General features: G+C 41.8%; 1 protein-coding gene across 6 annotated transcripts in view; it reads left to right on the top strand.

The window, feature by feature from the left end:
* LOC122646565 (probable protein phosphatase 2C 51) overlaps positions 1–25,283 on the top strand; it is a 137,026-nt gene that overhangs the window by 51,514 nt on the left and 60,229 nt on the right. For all 6 annotated transcript variants that reach the window (XM_043840143.1, XM_043840151.1, XM_043840158.1 and 3 more), the window contains 3 exons: positions 10,148–10,412; positions 14,453–14,820; positions 16,803–16,876. In XM_043840143.1, coding sequence (XP_043696078.1) covers positions 10,148–10,412; positions 14,453–14,820; positions 16,803–16,876 — 707 coding nt within the window. The remainder of the gene's footprint in view (positions 1–10,147; positions 10,413–14,452; positions 14,821–16,802; positions 16,877–25,283) is intronic.

Genomic DNA, 25,283 nt, shown 5'->3' with positions numbered 1-25,283 from the left:
CTTCAAGAACAAGCTCTTAGGGCTTCAAAACAAGTAAACAGCACTCCCATACGACTTGAATGAGTCAAGTTCCAAGGCAAACCAATCTGCCAAAAGCAGAATCAAACTTGAAATAGCCCACTGCTGGCGGAAAAACAGAGTTTGCTTCCAATGCTTCACAACAGTTGGGAGCTAAATACCCTTCCTCTCAACAACCAAGAGGTTAGGGGTCTGAAACAGCTTCCCTAGGTGATTCAAAAGCACTAGGTCTCACTCCAAGAGATGGAGGGAAGAAGGAGAACCAAGGGAAATGCTTCACAGGCTGGCAGTAGCTAGGCAGGCATCTTCTAAAGCTTCAAAACACTTCAGCAGCTCTTAAAACTCCCTCCATATGGACTTGATTTGAAGAATACTACTCCCAAGACTGTAGGAAGTATAGTATCTCACGTATACAGCCTCTAATGGAACCCCCTTTACATTTATAGGGTTCCAAAGAGAGGAGAAGACAACCACTGAGCTGAGCCGACACTCAAACCAGAGATGCTAGCTCCGATACCAAGTTAAAACTTCAATGGATCGATTCTAATGGAAGATTAAGGAGTTAACAGCAAGGAGGAAGAAGAAGGGAAGAAGAGAAGAAGAGAAGAGAAGAAGAGTTGGGAGAGAATTGGTTGTGTGTTGAGAGATTCTCAACACACATATTACTTCATTAATAAACTCTTCTAAATTACACAGGCCTCCCTAGGGAGGTAAAAGGAAATAAAACAAGAACAAGAAAAATACAACTTAGTCATATCTTCTAACAGGACAATGATAGAACTACCCTTATACAAGATATTCTAACAACTCTAACAGAAACTTGATACGAGTCAGTATTGACTTAAGTTTCTTCTCGGCTTCTTGCGAAACCGAGATATCTGCAGTTTCGACCGAGATTTAGAACCATGATCTCAAGGACTGAGGAAGTCCTTGCCTTTTTGTACTACTCAAATTTATATATACAGATGATGGGAGGGGGACTACAATCTATCGGCTGTTATTCTTGACAGTCCCTTCTCTTCTTCTCCCTTCTACTTGCAGGTATTGGTTCCAGGTTGAGTTTGTCACATGCTACCCCCTATCATGGTACATAACAAACAACCGCTGCGGCATATCTTAACAGTTGTGAACCGAAACCGAACTGAGTACATTGTATACATAACAAACAACCCCTGCAGTATATCTTAACATGTTCTAGGAAACCCTATTTTAGGCCCTCTAAACATAGTGGAACCCTTAGATTTCAAAAAATCGCACCCAAAATGATAGTTTGACTTCGTACCCTAGGTTGGTTGTGTACGTTGTATACATTCTCTAATATGGCCTATTCCACACGATGTTTAGTACTAGGACACATATAATTCAATTAAAACCAACTTAAATATGCATTAGGAGTGAATAGACGTCAAATTATAAACATTTCATAAATCATACATCATACATGGTTTGTTACAAAGAGTCAAATATCTTGGAGTCAACAATACAAGCAACAAGTCACCCTTATACCCATCCTAGAGTCCTAGACTCCTAGTACCACATCGAGTTCTGAGCAGGATATAAACCACTAGAATGTTGCTGTTGTTGCCAAATCTTGACCCTTCGAATACAAGCAACAAGTCAACCCTTTGAATCTTGCATAAATCTTCGAACAACGTAGCAAATCGTTGCTTCCACTGCGTTCGTCTACTGCCCAAGTACTCATTCCAACCTTGTACAACAGTGATTTGACAAAGAAAACACAAAAAATGGATTTTCCAAGCTTCACTGGTAAAACCTTTCGAAATGAGTGAAATGGGTTATGTATATATAAGGAATCCAAGTAACGTTTCGGCCGAAATGAAACTTTGCATCAAAATATGAACAAAACCTTGACATTTCAGTTAAATATGTACATTCTTAGGTATCGCATTGGGTTTAGTTTTGAGTCTTTGTGAACTGAAATATTTTGCCAAGTTTCGCGAAATTTTGGCGAAATTGTGTACCATGGTTGAGCATGATTTCAGTGGTGAATTGGTGATTATATATTTGTTAGTGTTGATGTGAAATTTGAAACCTGATCGTCGAAAAGATCAGTTGACTAGTCAAACTTGAAGTTCCATCTCCCAGCTTACCGCCGCTGATGGATCCTCCCTCACTTCCCCCTCTGATATTAAAGAGGCCTCCTCCTCCTTCTTCTCCTCTCTCTTCAACCCCTCCCTCCCCCCTACCCCTATCCCACTGGGGCTCATTGATAAATTCATCCCCTCTTCCCTCTCCGATTCCCTCATCGCCATTCCATCCGATGAGGAAATCTCTTTGGCTAGCCTCTCCCACAAGGCCAACAAAGCCCCTGGCCCAGATGGCTTCAGCATGGGGTTTTTTCTAAGCCGCTGGGACTCTATCAAAGGTGAGGTGTTCAAAGCTATCCGTAGTTTCTTCTTTAAGTCGGGTCAGCTTCCTCAGATCAACCAGACCTTCATTTGTCTTATCCCCAAAAAAGATGGGGCTTCTTCTCTGTTCGATTTTCGGCCCATCTCCCTCTGCAACCTCATCTACAAGTTCATTGCTAAGATTCTCGCCAACCGAATCAAGCTTGTGATCCCCTCCCTTGTTAGTCCCAACCAATCGGCCTTCATCTCTGGCCGAAGCATTGCGGACAATATTATTCTCTACTCTGAGATTGTTCGTGGTTTTGACCGCAAATCTCACTCCCCCGCCGTCCTCTGAAAATTGATCTCCACAAAGCCTTTGACTCGATCTGTTGGGACTTCATTTGTGATGTTCTCTCCCTCATGGGTTTCCCCCTGTCTTTGTTCGTTGGATCCACACCTGCATCTCTTCCCCCTCCTTCTCTGTGCTAGTCAATGGCACCCCTGCGGGCTTCTTCCGCTCCAAGGTTTGCATTCGCCAAGGCTGCCCTCTCTCTCCTTCCTCTTCTCCCTTGCCTTAGAAGTCTTGTCCAGAAGCCTCCAAGCTAAGACGGACCTCCATCTCATTTCTCCCCTCCCTAAATGCAAACACATCAATCTCTCCCATCTGGCCTATGCTGACGACTTGATGATCTTCTCCAAGGCCTCCCACTCCTCTATCTCTGCCATCATGGATTCTCTTCATCTCTTTGAGTCTCTCCGGACTTCGTGTCAACCTTCTCAAGTCCAAAATTTTCCTCTCTGGTATCCCGGATTCTTCCAAAGAGGCTCTTCGTCAGCTCACTGGCTTCACTATTGGCTCCCTTCCTGTCACCTACCTGGGCTTTCCCCTGATCACTGCCAGGCTCTCTAGCCACCACTGCACTCCTATGCTCGATAACATTCGCAAGCGCCTCCAGCTCTGGAAAGGCAAGCTCCTCTCCTATGCTGGAAGACTCGAATGTATTCGCTCGGTCCTCCAAGCCTCTTACATCTACTGGACCGGTATTTTCAACATCCCTAATTCCACCATCAGGGCCATTGAACGCATATTCTGTTCCTTCCTTTGGAAAGGAAAAGATACCACCAGATTTTTCCACCCGACCAGCTGGAAGTCCATTTGTCTCCCCAAATCGGAGGGTGGTCTGGGCCTCCGCCGCATCTGTGACTCTAACACGGCAGGCATTCTCAAGCTTCTGTGGAAAATCACTTCCCACCACGACTCTATCTGGGTCACCTGGGTCCAATCCTACCTCCTTAAGTCGGACTCCATTTGGACGGTCAAAACCCCGACTGACTCCTCTTGGATCTGGCGGAAGATCCTCTCCCTCTGCCCCCTTGCTCTCCAGGGAATCTCTTGCTCCATTGCGGATGGCACCTCCACTTCCCTCTGGCTTGACCCTTGGCACCCTCTTGGGATCCTCTACAACCTGCTTGGTCCTAGAGCAATCTATTCCTCTGGCCTCCCTAAGGATGCAAATGTCTCCGCCCTCATTTCTGATGGCCGCTGGTCTCCCCCTCCTAACCTTAATCCAACCATCATCACTCAGATCTGGGTAACTCTCCCCCCCCATCCAGCCCAACACTCCCCACTATCATGCGGACCGGGTTAACTGGCTTCCTTCATCCAAAGGTATCTTCACCTCGTCTTCTGCTTGGAACCTCTTTAGAGACCCTAGCCCTCTTGTTCCGTGGCACAACCTAGTCTGGTTCAAGGGCCACATTCCCCGCCACAGCCTCACTGTTTGGAGAACCCTCAGTCATTGCTTGCCTACCCAAGCCTTCCTCATCCACCACACCATCCCAGCTTCCCCCGCCTGTAACCTTTGTTGGATTGGCCGAGAAGACACTACTCACCTCTTCTTCGACTGCCCCTTCACCTCCACCATCTGGAACAAGGCCTTGTCTTCCATCTGGCCGCGGACTAGAAGAGTTGGGAGCTTTGACCGTGAATGGCTTTGGTTGCTCAAGAATTTCCCAGGGAACTCTATTTGTAACACTATTGGGAAGCTTGTTTTTAGCGCTGCAGTTTACCATATCTGGTTGGAGAGAAATATTAGGAGATGGACTTCCAAATCTAGATCATTCGATACGATTTGGAAAGCCATCTCCTCCGATGTTTCTTCCAAGCTTAGTTGTATCCGGCAACGACATTGCAAGGACAACTTCAGAAACAGACACATTTTGATTTTTTGGGGCCTTGATATTGCCCTTTTGCGGCCTCCCTCCTCTGCGTAGGCTGGCTGGCCGCCTACCCCCCCCTCTCTTTCTGCTTCTTTTCTTTTCTTTTCTTGTACATTGGTTCCCCTTTCCTTTCCCCCTCTTGGGGTTCGGTAATATATTCATTTACTAAAAAAAAAACTTGAAGTTCCCTACTCCAACAAGGAATTTTCAGATTCAGCAGATTTGACCCTTGGATCTTACTGATATTTTCAACACTTATTCTAGTCATTATGAGAACCATTCAACCAAGGTCATCCAGCTCTCTGACCTTTGGATTTTGCTTGGTAAATTTTCTCCTAAATTTGGGATTTCTTTGTTTTGCAATCATGTTCTGTTGGTACTAATCTTATATATCAGAACCATTTTACTTTGCTTACTATGTTTTGTTTTTTTGGTTCTGCTTTATTTCTCTGATCTGGGTTCTCTCCTTTCTCTCCTTTTTTGTTGTTGTCTCTCTTGAGTTGCTTGATCGATAAAGTTGGTGTTTATTGAAGAAAAGGAGACTTTGGAGTGAAGAACATAAGGGGGAAGACTGGTAGTTTTTTGAGGGAGATTATGAAGTAGTTTTTGAAGAATCAATTTGGTTTTCTGTCAGGTAGATCCACAATAGAAGCTACTTACCTACTGAGGAGACTCATGGAAATATGTAGAGCTAGCAAGAAGGATCTCTATTTGGTCTTTATTGACCTAGAAAAGGCATATGACAGAGTCCCTAAAGACTTAATCCGGCATGTTCTTGTAAAGAGAGGGGTGTCGAGTAATTATATTGTTGTAATTAGAGATATGTATGAGGGTGTGATGATTAGTGGGAGATTTGTGGGAGGCCAGGGCAAGGAATTCCCAATTATGATTGGGTTACACTAGAGATCGGCTCTAAGCCCTTATTTGTTTGCACTTATCATGGATGAATTAACCAAGAGCATTCAAGACGAGGTCTCATGGTGTATGCTCTTCGCTGATGATATCGTTTTGGTAGACGAGACTAAAGTAGGGGTCAACACTAAGGTAGAGATATGGAGATCAACCCTTGAAACAAGAGGCTTTAAGATTAGTAGATCAAAGACGGAGTATATGATGTGTAACTTTAGTCACATTATGATGGATAATGACGTCGTGAAAATTGAGGAGAGAGAGATACCATAAAGTGACTATTTTAGATATTTGGGGTCAACCATAAATAAAGAAGGTGACATAGATGTTGATGTTTTACAGAGAATTAAAGTGGGATGGATGAAGTGGAGAGATGTGATCGGAGTACTGTGTGGCCGACGTATTCCTTTAAAGCTTAAAAGGAAAATTCTATAGGACTGTTGTTCAATTGGCTATGATGTATGGGGTGGAATGTTGGGCAGTTCAGATGGGCCATATAGAGAAGCTATGTGTTGCAGAGATGAGTATGTTAAGATGGATGTGTGGCAAAACTATAAATGTCACATCCCGGCTCGGTTTATAAGGGCCAAGTGTGACTGGATGTCTCAGACATCCAACCAACCCACCAGGATCGCAAGTGCAATATTCTATTCACAATTTCATTCATAATAATCAGAATTTAAATGCAGCGGAAGTAATTAAATAAGGCAGTAAGACAGTAATAAAGAAGAACTAGTGATAACAGTTATATTTATATCGGAACATTTAATTACAACCGAGTTACAAAGGTTGTTCACAAAAGATGTAACTCACCATTCAAAAAGACTATATACAGTAAATATTACAAAAGTGTTATAACAAAAGAGGAGAGATAGCTTGATCAATTAGGAAGATCAGGAGAAGGCGCATCGGTCACATGAGCACGAAGCTTCGTGCTCCACCAGTAGAGGAGTATCAACTCCATGAACAGTAAGAAGATCCTTAGCAAAAGGAGTCCCCACAGAAGTACCAGAAACACCAAGAGTAGCCTCATCTGAAAAATAAGGTATACCACAGGGGTGAGCCCTCAACTGAGCCCAGTAAAGAAATGCATGCAAAACATAACACAATAATTCATGATGCATGTTCTAGTCCAACATGCTCCTAACATGGATACTAAGTCTCATGAGGTCTAAGTACTCCTGTGATAGATGCTAACCTCGGTCCCGGAAACACATACATCAGTCACCCGAGCGAAACCATTCTACCACGGTGAGGACCCACCAGTTTAGGCATGTCACCAGACAGCCCAACCAGCAGACCCCCAAAGACCAACCCTACTGTTTATTCCCACAGCGGAGTACATACACTAACATGGGACAGTGAATGGTACCCCGACATACCCTTCGGCTGTACCACGGGTTGTCTAACACCTCTTCCCCTGTTGGTAAGGGATGTAGTACTGGGTGATGATATACACCCTAGCCCAGTGCAATCTATTCATGATGGCACATGTATGGATAGCTGAATTATAAAAAGTACCGTACTTCACCATCAATAAATTCACAATAACAGTAAATATCATGCAATGTAAGATGTCAATGCAACTTACTTCACATGGAGTTTAATGCAAAGAAAATAAAGCTAATAAACTACATGATCAGTATAGTATTGATGATGCATGACATGACACACTTAACAAGTAGCAATTAAGATAACAAACACGCAGAAATTAACTCAAATTCCCTTACCTGGAGTGTTAGGCTAGCCTAGGCAACAAGATCCCAGCAGGTCAGACAACAACAGGAGAAAAATAGCAGAGATAGTCCTAAAACAGTAGACAAACAGCAAGCATTAAGGTCTGGAATAGGTCTAGGTCAGTATCCAACCATTGGAGGGCAAAATGGGCATAAAAAGGGTGAACCGGATTCAGACCTAGGCTGAACCGGTCGACCTGTTCAGGGCCTGATTCTGCATCCGATTCAAATTCCGAAAATTGGGGCTTTTGCTTATTTAGCATGGATCTTTACATGCATGAGCCTAATTTCACAAATTGACCCTAATCTAAGGTGGGTCAGCTCATTTAATTGTGCAATTTAAAAAATTAAGCATCAATTTGGGGATTTTGGTTAATTAACCTCAAATTGGAAAGTTAGGGTTCGATAATCTGGTTCATAGAACTAGAATTGGGTCAAATTTAGGAGGCTACCATGAATTCCTGCTGTGATTGAACCTTAATTAGCCTAAATCAGATTTATATAAGTAAAATTCCCATCATCAAAGCTTAATTTATAAGCTTTAATGGCTGCCATGGTTGTGGGGTTGATTAGGTTTGAGAAATAGTGGAGAAGAAGATGGGAGCAGCAGAATTTAGAGCTTACCTGAGTATAGCAGTGAAATCAGTGTGTGAACAGCTTTGAAATGTGCAACAGAGTGTGTAATTGAACTCCGGAGCTCCAATTTCAGGTAGAGAAGCAAAGCCCCATCAAGCAGCCCTCCTTTCCCTTCTTCTTCTTTTCTCTTCTTCTTGTCCTCTTCTTCTTCTCTAGGTTCCCAAGGCTGAAATCGATTCTGCCCTCTCTTTGGTCTCTTAGTTTAGTGTTGTAATTTATGAATAGTAAGATTTGTTGTATATATATATAGTGCTTTGACTTAAGGTGTGTTTGGTTTAGTAAAAGCAAAAATCTGTTTTTAACACTTAATTTAAAAATCTGTTTTTAATTAGAATTAATTCTAAATTCTGATTTTTAATGGAATTTCTGCACCTATTATCTTATTCCAATCATAGCATGATGTCATATGACATCAGAGGCAATCCGGGTATGGGTAATTACTGGAAACCGGATTCCTCACTGGGGATGTGGGTCCCACAGAGTCAATTTGACTAAAATACCCTTCTAACTCTATTTGGTCGTACAAAACACTATATAAATACATTTAAATTATACTTACAATAATTCTAATTAAGGGAGAGCTTCTGCATAGCCTCCAGGCAGCAAATCCGACACAAGTAACTCTAGTGCGGGGTTCCATCGGGGTCCTCTGACTCCAAAAGGGCAAGCTGGGAAGAATCCCTGGAATCCTCCATAGGAGTGTCGAGTATTTCATCTGTGTCCTCGACCGATGCAGCCCATAGCATCGATGCCACCATAGACTCAGAGCTGGAACTTGAAAACACACAAGTTCCAAAAAATATTTAAACTTATTGCGGATTTCACAATAAAGGGATAAAGTAAGAAATGAACATATTAGGACTGATTTGGGAGTTACCCCGATTAATGACAAGCTCCAAGAATATCATTTGAGGTTGTATGGCCATGTTCAATTTGGAGGCTTGAGGATGCCCCAATACGGAGGAGTGATCTGATCTCTGATTGAAGGAGATAAAAGAGCTAGGGGCAGACCTAAAATGACCATAGGAGAGGTTGTGAGGAATGACATGCGTAGTCTGGGTCTTGTACCAAGTATGACCTTTGATAGAGCCTATTGGAGGGCAATGATCCATGTTGCCGACCCTATATAGTTGAGATTTCCCCGACTTCCTGGGCTGGGCCTCTTTCCTCTTACTTTCATTTCTCTTTTCGCACTTCTCATCTCTTATGTCTTCATTTCTTCTTTTCTCTTACTTTGATTTGCAAGGATCCATGTAGCCGATCCCATTTAGATGGGATAAGGCTTAGTTTGTTGTTGTTGTTGTATTATGCAAAGTTCTATAACTCGCCGAGATCTTGGAAAACTCGAGAATCTCGACCTAGTCGAGACGAGTTCTCTTTCGAGATCTCAATTCTGCATGGTTTCGGTAAACTCGACCGAAATCTCAAAAATATCGACCTGTTTGAGGAGAAACTACTCTTGTTTCTTCTCTAACACTATGATGTGGCATTCATATGTCATGCAGACGGAAGACAATGCACATTGGTTCCATTGGACCATGAGTGGACTTGATCAAGCACGTTATAGTTCATATCAATAGACGGTCACAGACTCACAATATTGTATTGTTGAGACATGGAAGACTATGGTGTCTATGACATATGTAGCGTTCAATGTTCAGTGTTTAGTGTTCAATGTCCTTGGGTGTCTATTTAATATGCATTGTTCACTGTACTTTGTAGTTTCTACTTTAAATCCTTAACCATTTCTTAACCAATTATTCAATATTATGTGTCTTCATACATTATTGCATAATTTACTTGTTTTATTTACCCATTATGTCTCATAGCACTAAAACAATGTGTATAGGAAAATATTACATAAGGATTCGATACTGCCAACCAAGGGTGCAAATCCAAAGCACAAAATTGAGTGTTTTTTTTTTTTTTTTTGCAATTTGAAGATTTAAATATGTTTATTAAGCCTAAAACAGGCTTTCTCTTAAAGTTTCGGAGCCAACTAGGGCCATTTGCCCACCAAAACAACAAACCGAAATTAAAAAAAAAAAATGCAGAGTCTCGCCGAGATCGAGATCTTGAGAATCTCGACCTGGTCGAGACACCTCCTCGAGACGAGTTTTTGAACTATGGTATTATGAAGTGGTTTATCTCATTTGTCATAGAAAATTGTATTATTTTTCTATTTTTAATGAACTGAACTCCAGTGATCATTTATTTCCTGCTTTCACGTGCAATGAAGGTAATGTTTGGTTGGATATGTGGCACTTGTAACTGTAGGCAGGTTATCAAAATTGTATAAGCGAAGAAGACGCAGTGGTGTCATATCACCTATAGAAGGTGGTGGGAGCTTGAAGTTGGCTACCTCTGATAGAGTGACCCATTTTTCTGTTAAAGAATTGACAAGTGATCATCATCCTGATAGAGATGATGAAAGATCCCGAGTGGAAGCTGCTGGCGGTTATGTTGTTGAGTGGGCAGGTGTGCCTCGAGTCAATGGTGAGCTAGCAGTGTCTCGAGCCATTGGTGATGTTTCCTTTAAAAGGTAGGGCACTCAACTAAAAGATATAGTTTAGCAGGACATGTCTCCCTCTTCTCTTTCCTTATCTTCACATTCATATTGGTTCCATTTATAATTCGTACAAAACAACTGACCAATGATCATGTTCCATTTTTTTTTCTTTTGGTGAGTTTACTGCTGTTTACGGTGCAATTTTAACTGTGATGAAGTAAACTTTAACCACATCCAACCTAGCCTTGGTTGAGGAAAGTCCATCTCAACCTAATCCAATTCTTTTGGGTTGCCAATCTACATAGCCTGTAAAATAGTGTGTGACTCTGGTTCATAGTAATTGAAGGCAAGACCTCTGTAGATTAGAGAAAGTGAAATTTCTGTAATTCTTTATTTCCCATTTAATCACTAATACTCCCTCTGAGTCCCTCTGTCTTGCAATGGCAATTCCCTTCGAAGATGAAACAAAGTGAATGGCTCTGGCTGCTCAAGACTTTTCCTGGAAATTCCATTTGTGATACTATTGGGAAGCTTGTTTTTGGCGCTGCTATACACCATATCTGGATGGAAAGGAACCTCAGGAGATGGACTTCCACCTCTAGATCTTTCGATGTGATTTGGAAAGCCATCTCTTTCGATGTGTCCACCAAGCTCAGCTGCATCCGTCAGAGACAGTCTTTGGACACCCCTAGGAACAGGCATATTTTGATTTCTTGGGGCCTTGCTGTTACCCTTTTGCGGCCTTCCTCCTCTGCATAGGCTCGGTTGGTCACCTCCCCCCCCCTCTCCTTCTCCCCCTTTCTTTTCCTCTTTTCTCTTCCTTCTTGTATTTTGGCTCTCTTTTCCCTGCCCCCCCCCCCCCCCCCGGGGTTCGGTAATATACTTATTTACCAAAAAAAAGAAAGTTTAAGAAATTGGTTAACATATGAAACGCCCCTTGTTGTACAAAATTGTCCTTCCATTACTTGGTACAAAATGCTTTTCAAATTCGATAATGAATGCAAAGCGAATGCAAGTGTTAATGTGGTTACTAAAAAGTTATTACTTAATTTATGTTATGGACAAACAATTTGTGACAGCCAAAAAAGGAAGGACTGTCTGTGTGGAACAGAGGGAGTATACAAAAGGAGAGTGCTAAGTGAAGTTGAATAGGCATGAGTACACTAGTGCATTGTGCCAAATCATGGTTGTCACTGCGTCTAGGTGACCCAAGGCATTGGAGGGGGCCTGGACACAAGGTGACACACCAACACAGCGCCTAGGTAGGGCTGTAAATGGATAGCCGAAAATCCGAATCCGATCCGAGTTCGAATCCGTTTAAGAGGTTCCGAATCCGAAATTGTGGTTTCCGAAAAATATCCGAATCCGTCCGAAAGCTAATCGGATTCGGAGTCGGATAATAATCGGATAATTTATTATCCGATTGTAAGTTATGGTTTTTTAATATTTTTTATAAAAATATATCAATATTACTGTATTACCTTTATTATTTGTATTTTATAAGGTTATTTTCGTAATATCACTCTAACTCTTAAGTCTTAACCTAATACTAGGGCTTCATATTCTCTTGAATCTCTTCCTCCCTCTTTCACTCTTGATTCTCAAGTCTGAGTTTCAACTTTCAAGCTCTCAACGGTGCCGGCAGTCTGCACTCAACCCTCAAGCTTCAAGGTCACTGGTCACTGGTCACTCACTCTTGATTTTCGACTCTTAGCAGCAACGGCACTTGCACAACCCCCTCGACTCTCGCTCTGGACCAATTAGGTATACGATTCGTCTTCTTCTTCCATATCTCACTATCTCTCTCTTGGTTCTGTCTCTCGCTCTCTTCTCTTTGCTCTTTTTTCTGTTTTTTTCTTTTCACTGGTCGAACTGTAGAGGCCGAATGGGTTGATCGAAGTTTCAGATGGAAAAAAAAAGGGGTGGTGAGCGTTTGTGCTGGGAATCGACAGTGGGTTTTTTTAAAGTCAAATGGGTGGGGTGATTTGCAGTGAAAATCGAAGAAGTTATCTGGTTTGGGGTCAAGGAATTGGGTGGGAATGAGAGTCGAAGGGAGGCGTGTTTTGCTGTGAACGTCTGAGTGTTTTTGTTTGTTTGAATTTGCTGTTACAGGGTTACAGCAGGGGGTAAATGGGTAATGAAAGGAGAATAGATTACTATTGGAGTCGAGAGGGGGGAGGGGTTGGGGAGATGGCTCAGATGTGGCTACTGTAGATGATTTTTTTTACACATATAGAATGAGTTCAGCTGTTCAATGGAGTAATACTGTAATAGTAATTGCCCCCATCTTACATAAACTAGCATCCTCTGTCTCTCTGCCTTCACCATATCATGGTTTTGTAGAGATTTAGGCTTTTATCAAGATAGGCTTATGAGAGGGTAATGGTTTATGGTTTGGAAGTTCTGTTCTTTTTTCTTATTTGTATTTTAGTTTGCATTGCTCCTTTACACAAAATACTTGATTGCACGGTTTTTCTGTTGTTATTACTTGGGTTTCTAAATGAAATAGTTTTATTGGGTATAACTTTATGCATTCTTGAGATTTCAGTTTCAGAATTTGAATTGTTCAAATTCCCTACGAAATTGTAAAAGAGAAGCGAGTTAAGTCAGTATTGCTGCGGGAGAGGAAATTGTAAAAGAGAAGCGAGTTAAGTTCAGTATTCCTGAAGCACATATTAGAGAGAGAGAGGGGTAGACTTGACTTGGTGAGGAGGAGAGTGACGTTGGGAAGATTACATCAGGAAGCCTTAAGTCATATATGGGTTGGGAATTGGGAATTGGGATGGATCCTGCCCAGTTATTTCCTTTCCTCTTTCCCAGAAATTTCATTTTTCAACAATTCTTTAATGCTTCTCCTTACATAATTTATATTCTCTTCGCAGTTCTCAGTTCCCACTCTTGAAGATAGATAAGCTGCAACACCCACTAACCCCAAAGGCCCAAATCGTTTGCTAACGCTTTCTTCTTCTTCTGCTTAGAATTTGAGCAATAATCTCTCTTTCTCTCCTTCTCCTTTGTCTATTACTGTCTCTCTCAGTAAGCAAGGATGGCGGCTAAGAGGCTTTTTGATGAATCTCGTAAAGAACTAGACAAGCCAGATCCCAAAAGAATGAGAACTACACCTTCTTTTGCAGTGTTAGTATCGAATCTTATCAGAAATATTCTATTCCATCACTTCTCATTTTCCCTACTTTTTTTTTTTTGTTGTCTAAATATCTGGTCTTCCCCACTTTTCCAGATTTTAGTTTAAAGGGATCCCATTGTCTTGTTTCCTTTTCTGAGTTATTACTATAGATCCATTTTTCCTACAAATCGACAAACTGATTTTTTGTTTCTCTTTTCATTTCTTTTCTGTTGGTGCAATCTATTTTTGAGGTTTGATTTGAAGATAACAGGATCAATCTATCCATTAACCTAATGATAATCCAATTTAAAGAACAACATACCACCTTTCTAAGAATAGGCAGCAGTTTAATTAAATAGGTAGTCGGAAATTGGTAATCGGAGTCGGAAATCAGTAATCGGAGTCGGAAATCGGTAATCGGGGTTGGAAATCCATAAGTGTAATTGTTCATGAATCGGATAGTATCCAGATATCCGATAAACTCTCGGATTCGGATACGGTAATACCATTTAAATATCCGTCGGATATCGGATCGAATTCGGATAGTGCATTTGTTAAACAGATTCGGATTCGGATAGTAGTGAATCCGAGCCGAATCCGAGCCGTGTACAGCCCTACGCCTAGGCGACCAAGGCATCTGGACACCTAGGTGACACCTTGACAACTATAGTACCAATTCTATGCCCGCCAAACCTAACCTTGAGTTGGATTACCCAACCCTAATCCCGACCAACGAGCTGGACAAACCTAGAGCAACCAAAAATTGGATTTGGGTTTGGGTTAGCCATACCTGAGTTGCACCCCTACTTATATCCTTGCATTACTCTTTCAGTTTTATACTTTCGTACTTTCATATATACCAAGCTTTTGCTACCATTGTTCATAGTAGCAACTCAAGAATTTAAAATAGAACTTTCTTCTCATTCTATTTTCTTTTGATTATTGTCAGTTATGGTGTTGTATCTGCACCTGAGGTGACAGATTGGCAACCTCTAACTGTCGATGATAGTTACTTGGTGGTTGCATCTGATGGCATATTCGAAAAGCTCAGCACACAGGATATTTGTGATCTGTTATGGGATGTGCATGTAGAGAGCAATGAAAAATCAAAATCCTTTTCTTCATGCATGCACTCACTAGCTGATTGCATAGTGAACATTGCTTTTGAGAGAGGAAGCATGGATAATATGGCTGCTGTTGTGGTTCCATTGAGACCAACTGTTTTTTCTGGAGAACTGATAATGGAAAGATATGATGGAGAGGAAAGCATTGATTACTCCGCTCTAGGACTGCAAAAGCTTGTCAATACACAGTCAGGTAACTTTTCCTATTCATAGTTTTCCCATTCACAGCTTCCTAATTAGCAAATTCAATTGCATCTCAACATATTTCTGTTTGCTTTTATATATACTTTTTTCTTGGTTTGGCAACAAATTAATTTTTATTAGAAGAGAGTGGGAGCATGGATATATGATACATGAACTAAAAATCATGGAAGAAGAGAAAGAACATGAAAGACTAATGAAGATGAAAAATGACCAAGGTAAAAGGACACCCACACCTGAAAGTTCCATAGGGGGTACAACGGCAGCCCAGAACACCACAATTACCCTCCTGCAACAACCCTACCAAGCAACTACTCTGAGAGAAAAATCTAAGGAAAAGAGAGGCCAACTACAGCATCAAAATCCTACTCCCGGAGTAGCTTTCTTCTTTGGCTCTGGCCATTTCAACAACTTCAATGCCTTGCCATCCTGATTCTTCAGTTCCCATCCTGTATTGGGCCACCAATCCATCCCTGACCTCCAAACTCCTCAAAACCTTGATCTAATACTGTTGATGTATACATTGACGCTGCCCTTTCCTAACAGTTTTAGCTTTTTGGTGAAATGGTAGCAAACATGGTGTCAGTACAGTGCGGTCAAGTGTTCGACTCCTGGGAAGTGAATCGGAGAAGTTTTCCCAACATTTCTTTTCCCTCTGTGCCGCACGAAGGAATGCTGTGTGAGCTCCATGTGCAAAGACCATGGGATCTTGGCCTGCACGAGTGTGGGGGTGTTGATGTATACATTGACGCTGCCCATCCCTACCAGTTCAAGCTTTTAGGTGGAACAGTAGCGAACAAATACTCTTCGTTCTGAGGGGTAACAAACCCAAAACTTTTGCTGGCGGCAAAGCTTCTGCATTTTAGCAATCTTGGACTTGTTGGAAAGCTTTGTTTTAATTCGGTGTGCACGAATGCTGTCAAAATTCAGTTGCGTTAGAAAGTTTGAAAATTGCACCTACCGCCGAAAATCCAGTTTTTGTTCTTGAACTGGGGGGTTGACTTTTTTTCCTTTTGGAATTTGATTTTTTAACTATTTTTATTGGATTCAAATAGGGGGGTATTTGCTTATTTATGAATAATATCTTAAGTAAATGCAATATCATTTACTTAAATGATATTAGGCATAAATAAGTGTGTTTGTCCTGTGTCTGTCCTGGTTTCTAGCATAAGTAAGTGTCTGTCTTGCTTTCCTATTAACTGAAACTCCTATTTGGACTTAGTTTTTGCAAAATTTGATAGTGCCATTGTATTTAAATGGCCTAAAATAGGCTGAATACCAAGTTTCAGACCCAAACTAGGTCTAAAACCCACCGAGATGAGGCTTCGAGTCGAGAAAAAAAAAAGTGCAACAACTCGGCGAGATCTCGTCGAGATCTCGACTCGACTCGGTTTTTCAAGGGTCCGAGTTGGCACCGAGACCCGAGTTTTCGAACCTTGGTCTACACTATATTTATGGAAACAATCATATCAAATATCCTCGGCTTCTTTCCGTGTCTTTTTTATATTATTCTTGACAGTTTGGTTGGGAGAGTCTGACTGTGGGTTAAAAAAATCAAAATTATCAAACAATAGCATGGGCTGATGAGAGCAAACCTACCAAATATGTACCAAAAAAAGTTACTGTAGCTTGAGTATCTCATTAGCCATTTCTGTAACATGCGTGTGTGTGTGTGTGAGGGTATGGTGGACTGCTGAATTCATTGGTTCTGGTTTAATCTTGTTTAAGTACCTGGCATGGTTTGAAAATAATGTGGTTGTTAATAGTCTTTTAACTATTATATAATCTCTCTATTGTTGGATTGTTTCATTTTTAGCCCAACACTTTGTGGATTTCTATTTTCCAGAAGTATAGATGCTTATGTAGAAAGTCCACGGTCTAATGCCAGTTCATGCCCAATTGTAATTTGTTGTCATTTGATGCTTGCTACAATGAGATTGTTTTTGCTGACTTGATATGTTTATTTCTGGTCAGCTAATATCATCAGCTCTGGCCTAGTACCAGTGGAGTATGCTCATCAGGCTCTGGCCAATTTTAACAGGTTATTGGTAAGTCTTACAGGCAAGCATTTACTGCTTTCTCTCTCTCTAGTAACTAATTACACTATATTTTATACTTTGATAGATTGAATTGTACAAGTAGTACTTGTTTTACAAAACAAATTATATTAACATAAGTTAGTTTTGCTGAGAATATCTTGGAGATTGTCTAGAAGCTTGGTAAGTATAGGTTCCTACACCTCCCTAATCACTGTTAATTTGGGTTCTGTGAACACTGTTACAAACACTTACTCTAAAACCTCGAGCTATTAAGTAGGGCCACAGCGATGTATATCAATACACATCAACCCACAGCACGTGCAGGACCACATCCACACGGCTCTGCACGTGACACCATCACATGGCACCAAGGGGCCACAATGCGTGGGGGCACAACAACACATAGCACAAACCCCTTGCGCTTACCAGGGGCCTAACACCTGACCTCCTAGCTATGATACAATGTTACAACCGCTTATTGTAAAAGTTCGAGCGGTCGAGCTGTTAAGTAAGGGCCACAACAATGTATAGCAACATACAACAACAAACACATTCTTAACACTATTAATTTGTCAAAAGGTGATTTGTTGGTGCCATAATATCTTTGCTTTGGTTAGACTCTGTGATGCAAAATAAGCAGTTCTATTATTATTTTTAAAAACTGATTTGAAAATGTGTTCTTATTTCTTGCATAGTTTGCATAGTTTGCAGCTGATGTGGTGGCTAGGTTCCAAGCACTCATCTAGGCTACGCTGTATTGACCATTTGACCCAGGCTATCTATAATGGAGAATGAAAAATTATAAGATTCCAGCTTCTAATTTCTGTTAGATTAGTGATAAATGCAGCTTCAAAGTAATTTTTTTATGAACTTTTGATTCCAATTAATTATTCAACAAGTAGACAGCATTTAAAGTAGCAATATGGCATGAGCAGACAAAATAAGTTAGTAAATAAGTGAAGGAAGAAGACCGAAGCATTACAGCTTCATTTGAAATCATGTTATGCACCTGTCAGTCAAATTGAATCATTTCGCAAGGAAGATAGCACTAACAGATCATTGCAGTGAAATGAAAGCAAGATAATGAAGCATCGTTCATTAAAGGAAAAGAAAATTACACCCATTCACATGGCGCCTGCCCAGCCCAAGAGCTGAACAAGGTTGCCTATATGACTTAGGTAAGCAGTATGTTTTACAAAATGTGTGACCTCATGCCTTGGCCTCCACAAGGTACCTTGGCGCTGAGGTGATGCCTTGACAACTATGATTCTTGCACCTTACTGTGCAAGGATTAGTGGGTGAACCAACTGTGGCTATTACTCAAGCAGCGGAAGCTGCTAGGTTTATCGGTTAGTTTTGCTGATGCATAATATGATCAGTCGTGTTATATACACTAATCTGAATGTCTATACTTGGACACTTGCTGCGCATAGGTAAGTGGAGAAACCAACTAAGACTATTTGTCAAGTTGGGGAAAGCTGCTAGGTTTATACGTACTGTATCTGATGTAGTAGCATTATTGTGGCTGGACCAGCATGACCCGATCTGGAAACCCAGACTCAAACAAACCATAGCTAAACCGTCCTTTTGGTCTAGTAAGGGTTGTAGAGGTTTATTTAGGTATTTGGGATTAATTCTGTAATTCTACTTTTTATTCTATTTTATTATAGAGTTGGCTATACGTAGGAGATTTGATTGAGTTATTAGAAGAGTTTATTTTCTTTATTTACATTGTAAACCAACAATTGAGAAGATTGGATTGAAATTGAGTTTGTGTTAAGTTGATTGCTGCGAGAGCACAAGATCAGGTTCGACTGGTGTTTCATCCTACCCATGTTGGGTTTCCTTCTTCTGATCTCTTCTTGAAACAGGTGCATTCTTCCCAAATCTTATTTCCTCCATTCTCCTTTTATGTTCCTACCTGTTTCTTTTCTTCCTTCTGTTTGAGTTCTTAAAGTTATATCAACCATACTCTGTTTTGAACAATACCTACAACCCACTTGATTTGAGTCAAATCCGATTGATTCAGTCCCTTTTGTTTTGAAACTTGGTGGTTTGTTCATAAACCCTTGGGCGATTCTATCTGCAAAGTCCCACGGAGAAACATTGCTGGAACTGAGGATGCTGAACTGAAACTCCACCTGGCTATCCTTCTCTTCAACCAAGCTTAGTTGCAATACAAAGTATTAATTTAATTTGAGTTTTTTGGGGCTATTGTTGCTTGCTATTCAAAGAGTTGGCAGTTAATAACCCATCACCTGAAATTTCATTTCAAGCGGAGATCATATGAGGGAGATCTCCCATTCTGCAAACCAAGGGTGCTGAACTGAAACTCCATCTGGTTATCCTTCTCTTCTACCAATCTCAGTTGCAGAATAAAATTTTTTTTTTTAATTTGAGTTTTTTTGGGGTGTTGTTGCTTGCTATTCAAAGGGTTGGCAGTTAGTAACCATCACCCGAAATTTCACTTCAATCGGAGATCATATGAGAGAGATCTGCTATCTGCAAGCACTCCCAGTCTTCACTGCTTTCCTGTTTAGTGTAAGGAAGAAGACATAAAAGTCTTCGTGTTGCAAGCAAGGCCAGCTTTTGTATAGGTTGCACAAATCCCCTCCTCTCATTAATCTTGTTCCATTTTAATCCTAATTCTCATTAAAATACCAAAATAGTCCCTATTCTTTAATTTTAATTCCTGATTTGTCCTGAATCCAGTTACTTACCAAAGGGCATCAAGAATTTCCATTTATTTACGGTTTTGCCACTAAACTCTTAATTTGAGTTATCTATTATTCTTGTGGCAGGCCTAAAATGACCTTAGGAGAAGTTGTGAGGAAGGACATGCATAGTCTAGGTCTTGTTCCAAGTATGACCTCGGATAGAACCTATTAGCGGGCAAGGATCCATGTAGCAGATCCCATTTAGCTGAGATTCTCCTGACTTGCTGGGCTGTGCCTCTTCCTCTTGCTTTCATCTTTTATCTTTTCCCTTATTTCCCGTTTTTCACTTGTCATTTTTCATTTTTCTTCTCCTACCTTTTTCCCCATCTCTTCATTCTTTTTCCTACCTTGTTTTGTTTGGATCCATGTAGCTGACCCTATTAAGTTGGGATAAGCCTGAGTCTGAGTTTGTTGTTGTTGTTGTATTACTCTTGTGGGCCCATAGCGATCCCAAAGCAGGTTTTTGTGACCTGGGATTGCATTAGCATCTTTCATTGGCAGGTCAATTCCCATGCTTGTTAGACATAGGAACTTTAAGGTTTTGTTGCTTTGATTTTCAACTTCTCATTCTTACGTTCGGAACATGTGATGGGAAAAGTTCAGGAATGAATATGCTGTAACTTCACTGCATTTTAGAGGAACTTGAGGCTCTTGCCGACATATTTCACCTAGTATTTGATACCTTCCAAGTTCCAAGATACTAGAGCAGTTTGAGGCTTTGATTTTTCCTGTTTGAAGTTATGATTGGAATGGTCTTGTGATTTGAGTAATAAGACTTCTGGAAACTATTGTCTGGATGGTTTTATTGTTTTACGACCAGTGATTTATTTGCATAAACATAATTAGGGTGAGATCTTGCTGCCTGGAGTAGTTCTTTGCTTGGTTTCAAATGTGTAAAAGGATACCTTTGGAGTAACTAATGCAAACTCGACCTTGAACCGTGGAAAAAACCAGTGGGAGATCGATTGCAGCAGGATCAATAAAATAAGGAAGAGTAAAATTGAGTAACTGGATTTTTTATTGCTCTTCTCTGTTTACATATGAAAGAAGAACATAAAAGGATAGGGAAGAAGAAGGGGATATGGAAGGGGGGACGGGGGGACGGAGGACTCTCTCAGTCCAGGGTCTCTCACCCAGGGCCTCTCACCCACGGTCTCTCACCGTCACTGCTTCTTACAGCTTCAACCATAGCTCTCTTCAAAGTTTTAGGTCTTGGTTTCGCCAGGCCACGAAACCGAGATCTCGGCGAGATGATGTATTTTTTTTTTTTTGAACTCGATGGTAGGTTTCGGTGGTCATATGACTAAGATAGGGGTTGAAACTTGACATTCCCCCTATTTTAGGCCTTCTTAACACAGTGAAACCATTAGTTTTTACAAATTCAAACCCAAAATGGTACATTGATTACAGACCCTAAGTTGGTAGTCTACGGCGTGCGTGAGTTCTACCCTAGGCTATTCCACACTCCACACAATATTTAGAACACATAAATAATTAAAGTAGAAGTGCAAAACAACTTAAATAAGCATTAGGAATTAAAATACATTAAACCATAAACCATTACATACTACATAGTAATGGACTGATTGTTCATAGTTGTTAGAAACCTTTCCAAAGACATAGTCACATAGATTAAATAAATTTAAGTTAGTAGCCTAGTACTGAAACAAGTGCCGGGCCGGATCATCATAATGACCACGTAGGTGTTGTTGTTTTTGTCAAATCAAGCTCTGCTTTGATTGCATCACAAAGGCTGGCCATGGCATATGATTGTGAAAGTAACGCTCGAAGTCGTGCATAACAGCCCTATAAACCGAGTCATCGGAGTACTGGAGGTACCCTAACCTAGGGTATATATCTCCGAAACGTAAGGAACTCGATTGAGAGCCACCGCTACTAGATGGTGCCTGTGGAACCAGACATGTACGGCTGGGGGGTTGGGACCCCAAAGATGCTTTCCACAAAACCTGACTCAGTGTGTGAGTGTGACTAACCCTCATACTCATAGGTAGAGGGTAATGATGATGAAGAGTCGGCATGTCCAAAGCCCTCAAACTGACCATACCCAATATAATGACTATACTCAGAACCGGTACTCCCCGTGCCATATATGGATGATGGTGTATGCCACTGCTTCCCATGATGAATACCACTTTCCATACTCATGCCTCCAATACTGCCAGTCAAGCTCCTGATCGTGTCATCCATGTTATCTTGTTGCTCCCTAGGTGGTTGTGATAACCAGTGGTGATGTGAGCCTCTCTTGTAGGTAATTCCACGATGATCCTCATTCTCTGTGGCATGAGTGAACTGAGTCTCTCCTGTGGCGCGCATTGGCTCAGGCTCAGGCTCCTTGTAGGGATACCTCTCGCACATACCCGTATGACTCCCATCATCCCCATTATCCCCATCAACCCCATCACCCCCATCACCGTCATCAGTATCATCACCATCATCATCACCATCACCACCATTACCATCCCCATCACCATCATCACCATCCCCATCATCATCATTACCATCCTCATCGCCATCATCCCTACCATCACCACCATCATCGTCAACCTCAACAGCCTGAGACTCAAAAGGTATGGGTGGTTATGAGTGCACATGGCCCTCTCGAGATGACATACTCGTCCACGCAGTACCAATCCGAGAAGCTACCATTGGGTCGGGCCTACCCCCAACCTGATCCATACCTGGCTCTCCTTGATCTCTTACCCACCGGTAAAGGGGATCCTCCTCCTCATCAGAGTTGATTTGGAAAATGTTGGCAAGCTCGATTGGTACGTTACCACCCTCCATGGCTTCGCGTATGTGTTGCATCTTCAATCTCATGTTGTAATGCACATACACTGAAACTCGCCTCTAAATCGAGCCTAATTCAAATGCTAACCATTAGGTACAAATCTTCTCCAGTTATTAAAGCCAATTCCTATCATTCGTAATCCGAGCTGATTAGTCGTGTTTATCGTACTGGCACTATAGACTGGCCGTGCCAGCTCGATATCCAATTTTACCCTGCAGGCCCCGCACATTCTAATTTTGCTAGCGACCCCGTATCACATATCAGTACTATCCAAACAACACCCGATACGTAAATTTTCCAATTTCGGCATCAGAATCCACTTTGTATCAAATGAACTAATTTTCTAAAACCTATTCTTATATGGCCCCTAACCAATCTAGCCCTAAGGGCTATGTATATAAGCAAAACCTTGCTTTGAGAATTCATTTCTCAAAGCTTTAAAACTAAATCAGTTTGGGAGAAGAAGAAGCTTGGAGTGGGGTTTTGCTTGGTGTCTCTTGTTAGCTTGCATGCTTCAATTTCCAGGAGCAGTAGCATCAACGGTAGCATCAACAATGGTCGAAGAGTGGACCTTCTTCAGACCAAGGGGATTGCAGGACAGAGGAGCAGGCTTTGGCAGAGTCGAAACGTCAAGCTCAGCGGAGGCCAGAGGGGCCTCGGGACCAGAAAGCTGCGGCGTCACTCTGAGAGGGCGAGAACTAGAGGCGGGAAGATCACGTCGACGAAGGCTCAGGCTGTGGCAAGAAGAAGATCTTCCTCTTCAAGAGGTCCCAGCAGAGCGAGATAGTGGCGGAGGAACAAACTGAGTAGAGGACCTGAGTTGATGGTCTGATGCATAAGAGTCGACTTCAGGGGCAACATGATCATTGATGGAGACGGAGGAGAGGGGGGCTTTGCCTGAACAGTCCTTTGAATGGTAGCCAAATACTTTGCAATAAATACAATGAAGGGGCAACTAGTCGTATTTCACCGGCTGTTCAAAGCTAAAGCCGTTATTTTCAATGATGGAAATGGATGGAGGAGGACAATCAGCTGAAATATCAATGTAGATTCGAGCATACGAGAGTCTATCGATCTTCAAGGTGTGAGCGTTAGAGTAAAGCGGGAATCCAATGACCGAGCCTAAACGGCTGAGGCACACTTGGCTCCAGTAGTGTAAAGGGAGACCTGGGTGATCCACAAGGGAATAGAGCTGAGGTCGACCTTGTGGAGCAGAAGAAAGGGAGTCCATTGGCGGAGAAATATCAGTTTGGAACCAACCATCCAAGGGGCTCCAGCAAGGGCGCGAGCTTTGACTTCGTCAGAAAAGAACTTGAAGATAAAAACTCGATTTTCAAGAAGGAAAAGGCCCAGAGCCCCCTGAGCTTTCCATTGCTTCGTAAGGGAAGCTTTGACAACGTTGAAAGCGGGTCTGGAGCCAAGGAAGTGGCTTACGAGGCAAGCTTGTCATTTGGAGATTTCGGGAGATATCAGGTTGGAGGGGCAATGGTTAAAGGGAGATCCATTTTTGGAGGATGGCTTAACAAAGTGGAAGGATGTATCAGAGGATAATGGTTGCCGAGAGAAGAGGGGGGACCAGGATTTTGGTTTAGCGGGAGCATCGGATGGGGTGATGATGGAGGCGGTGGTGGAGTCGGGGGTGGTGGAGGCGGAGATGGAGGCGGGGATGGTGGTGTTGTTGATGGAGGGGGTGGCTGAGGTGGTGGCTGAGGTGGTGGTCGGAGGTTTTGGAGAACTCATGCGCTCATTGCTCATCGACAATACATGGTTTCATGGGTCCATCGATGAAGAAATATTAATTAATGGCATCTTACAATTTTATTGTTTAATAAAGAAAATTTTCATAAGACCGTCTCCTTTCTGGAGTGAGAGAAAAATGCGTTCCTAGATGTTCAGTCTCCTCTCTTCTGTAATGGAATTCTTTGAAGTCTCTTCTGCGAGATATTATTCAATCATAGAACATTCTATGATATTTTAGTAACATTGTATCTAAACCCCAACTCACGGAGTATCGTATTTTCAACCAGTTTCTCCTACATTCATCCCTATCTTACTTCTCCAAAACCATGGTGCTACCTCCTCGTGATCCTCATCCTCCTATGAACACACGGTCACGCTCTAATGTGGCCTCTACGTCAGGACCTAATGATGAAGGTTAACCAGTGGTGGGCACACCTGATGCATCACCTATTCTATCCGCCGTTGAAGTTACCTCCATGGTGAGTAATTTGTTGGATTGACAACAACAGCAAATGGGGGGATTGCTACAAGATATGCAACACCAACAACAGTCAACAGTTCATGACCACAATTACAGCCCAATTGCAAGAGGCCATGCAAAACATGCACCCTCCACCTGTAAACCCTACTGCAAATGTACCACAAAGAGCTGTATCAGCTCCTCCAGAAATGGCAAATGATGCTACGTCTAGAATGATGGAGAGATTCCTCAAGATTCATCCTCTCAATTTTAAAGGAATTTCCTAAGATGACTTGGGATATTTTCAAAGAAGCATTTTTTAAAAATTACTTTCCACGCTGTGTCAAAAAGAGGAAGGAAGTAGAGTTTACAGGATTGACTCAAGGACCTAAAACAGTCTTAGAATACCAGCAACAGTTCGAAGAGCTCTTCTTCTTTGCCCTTGAACACCTGATGGCTGATGAAGCCAAAGCAAGGAAGTTTGAGGACGGTTTGAGACCTTCCCTTGGCAACGTGATGGTAGCCCATAAGGCACAAGGCTACTCTGAAGTTGTACAGATGGCCAAAGCAATAGAAGACAAGCAGAGAGACAACTTCATAGGACAGCAGGGTACAGGAAAGAGGTCTATGCCATTTTCCGATCGAGGGTACAAAAAGTCCTCAAGGTCCCCATACTACAATTCATCTTCT

The sequence above is a fragment of the Telopea speciosissima genome, chromosome 1, assembly GCF_018873765.1.
Source record: "Telopea speciosissima isolate NSW1024214 ecotype Mountain lineage chromosome 1, Tspe_v1, whole genome shotgun sequence".
NCBI lineage: Eukaryota > Viridiplantae > Streptophyta > Magnoliopsida > Proteales > Proteaceae > Telopea > Telopea speciosissima.
Note: the sequence above shows the minus strand (reverse complement) of the source record. Positions and strands in the feature narration are given on the sequence as shown.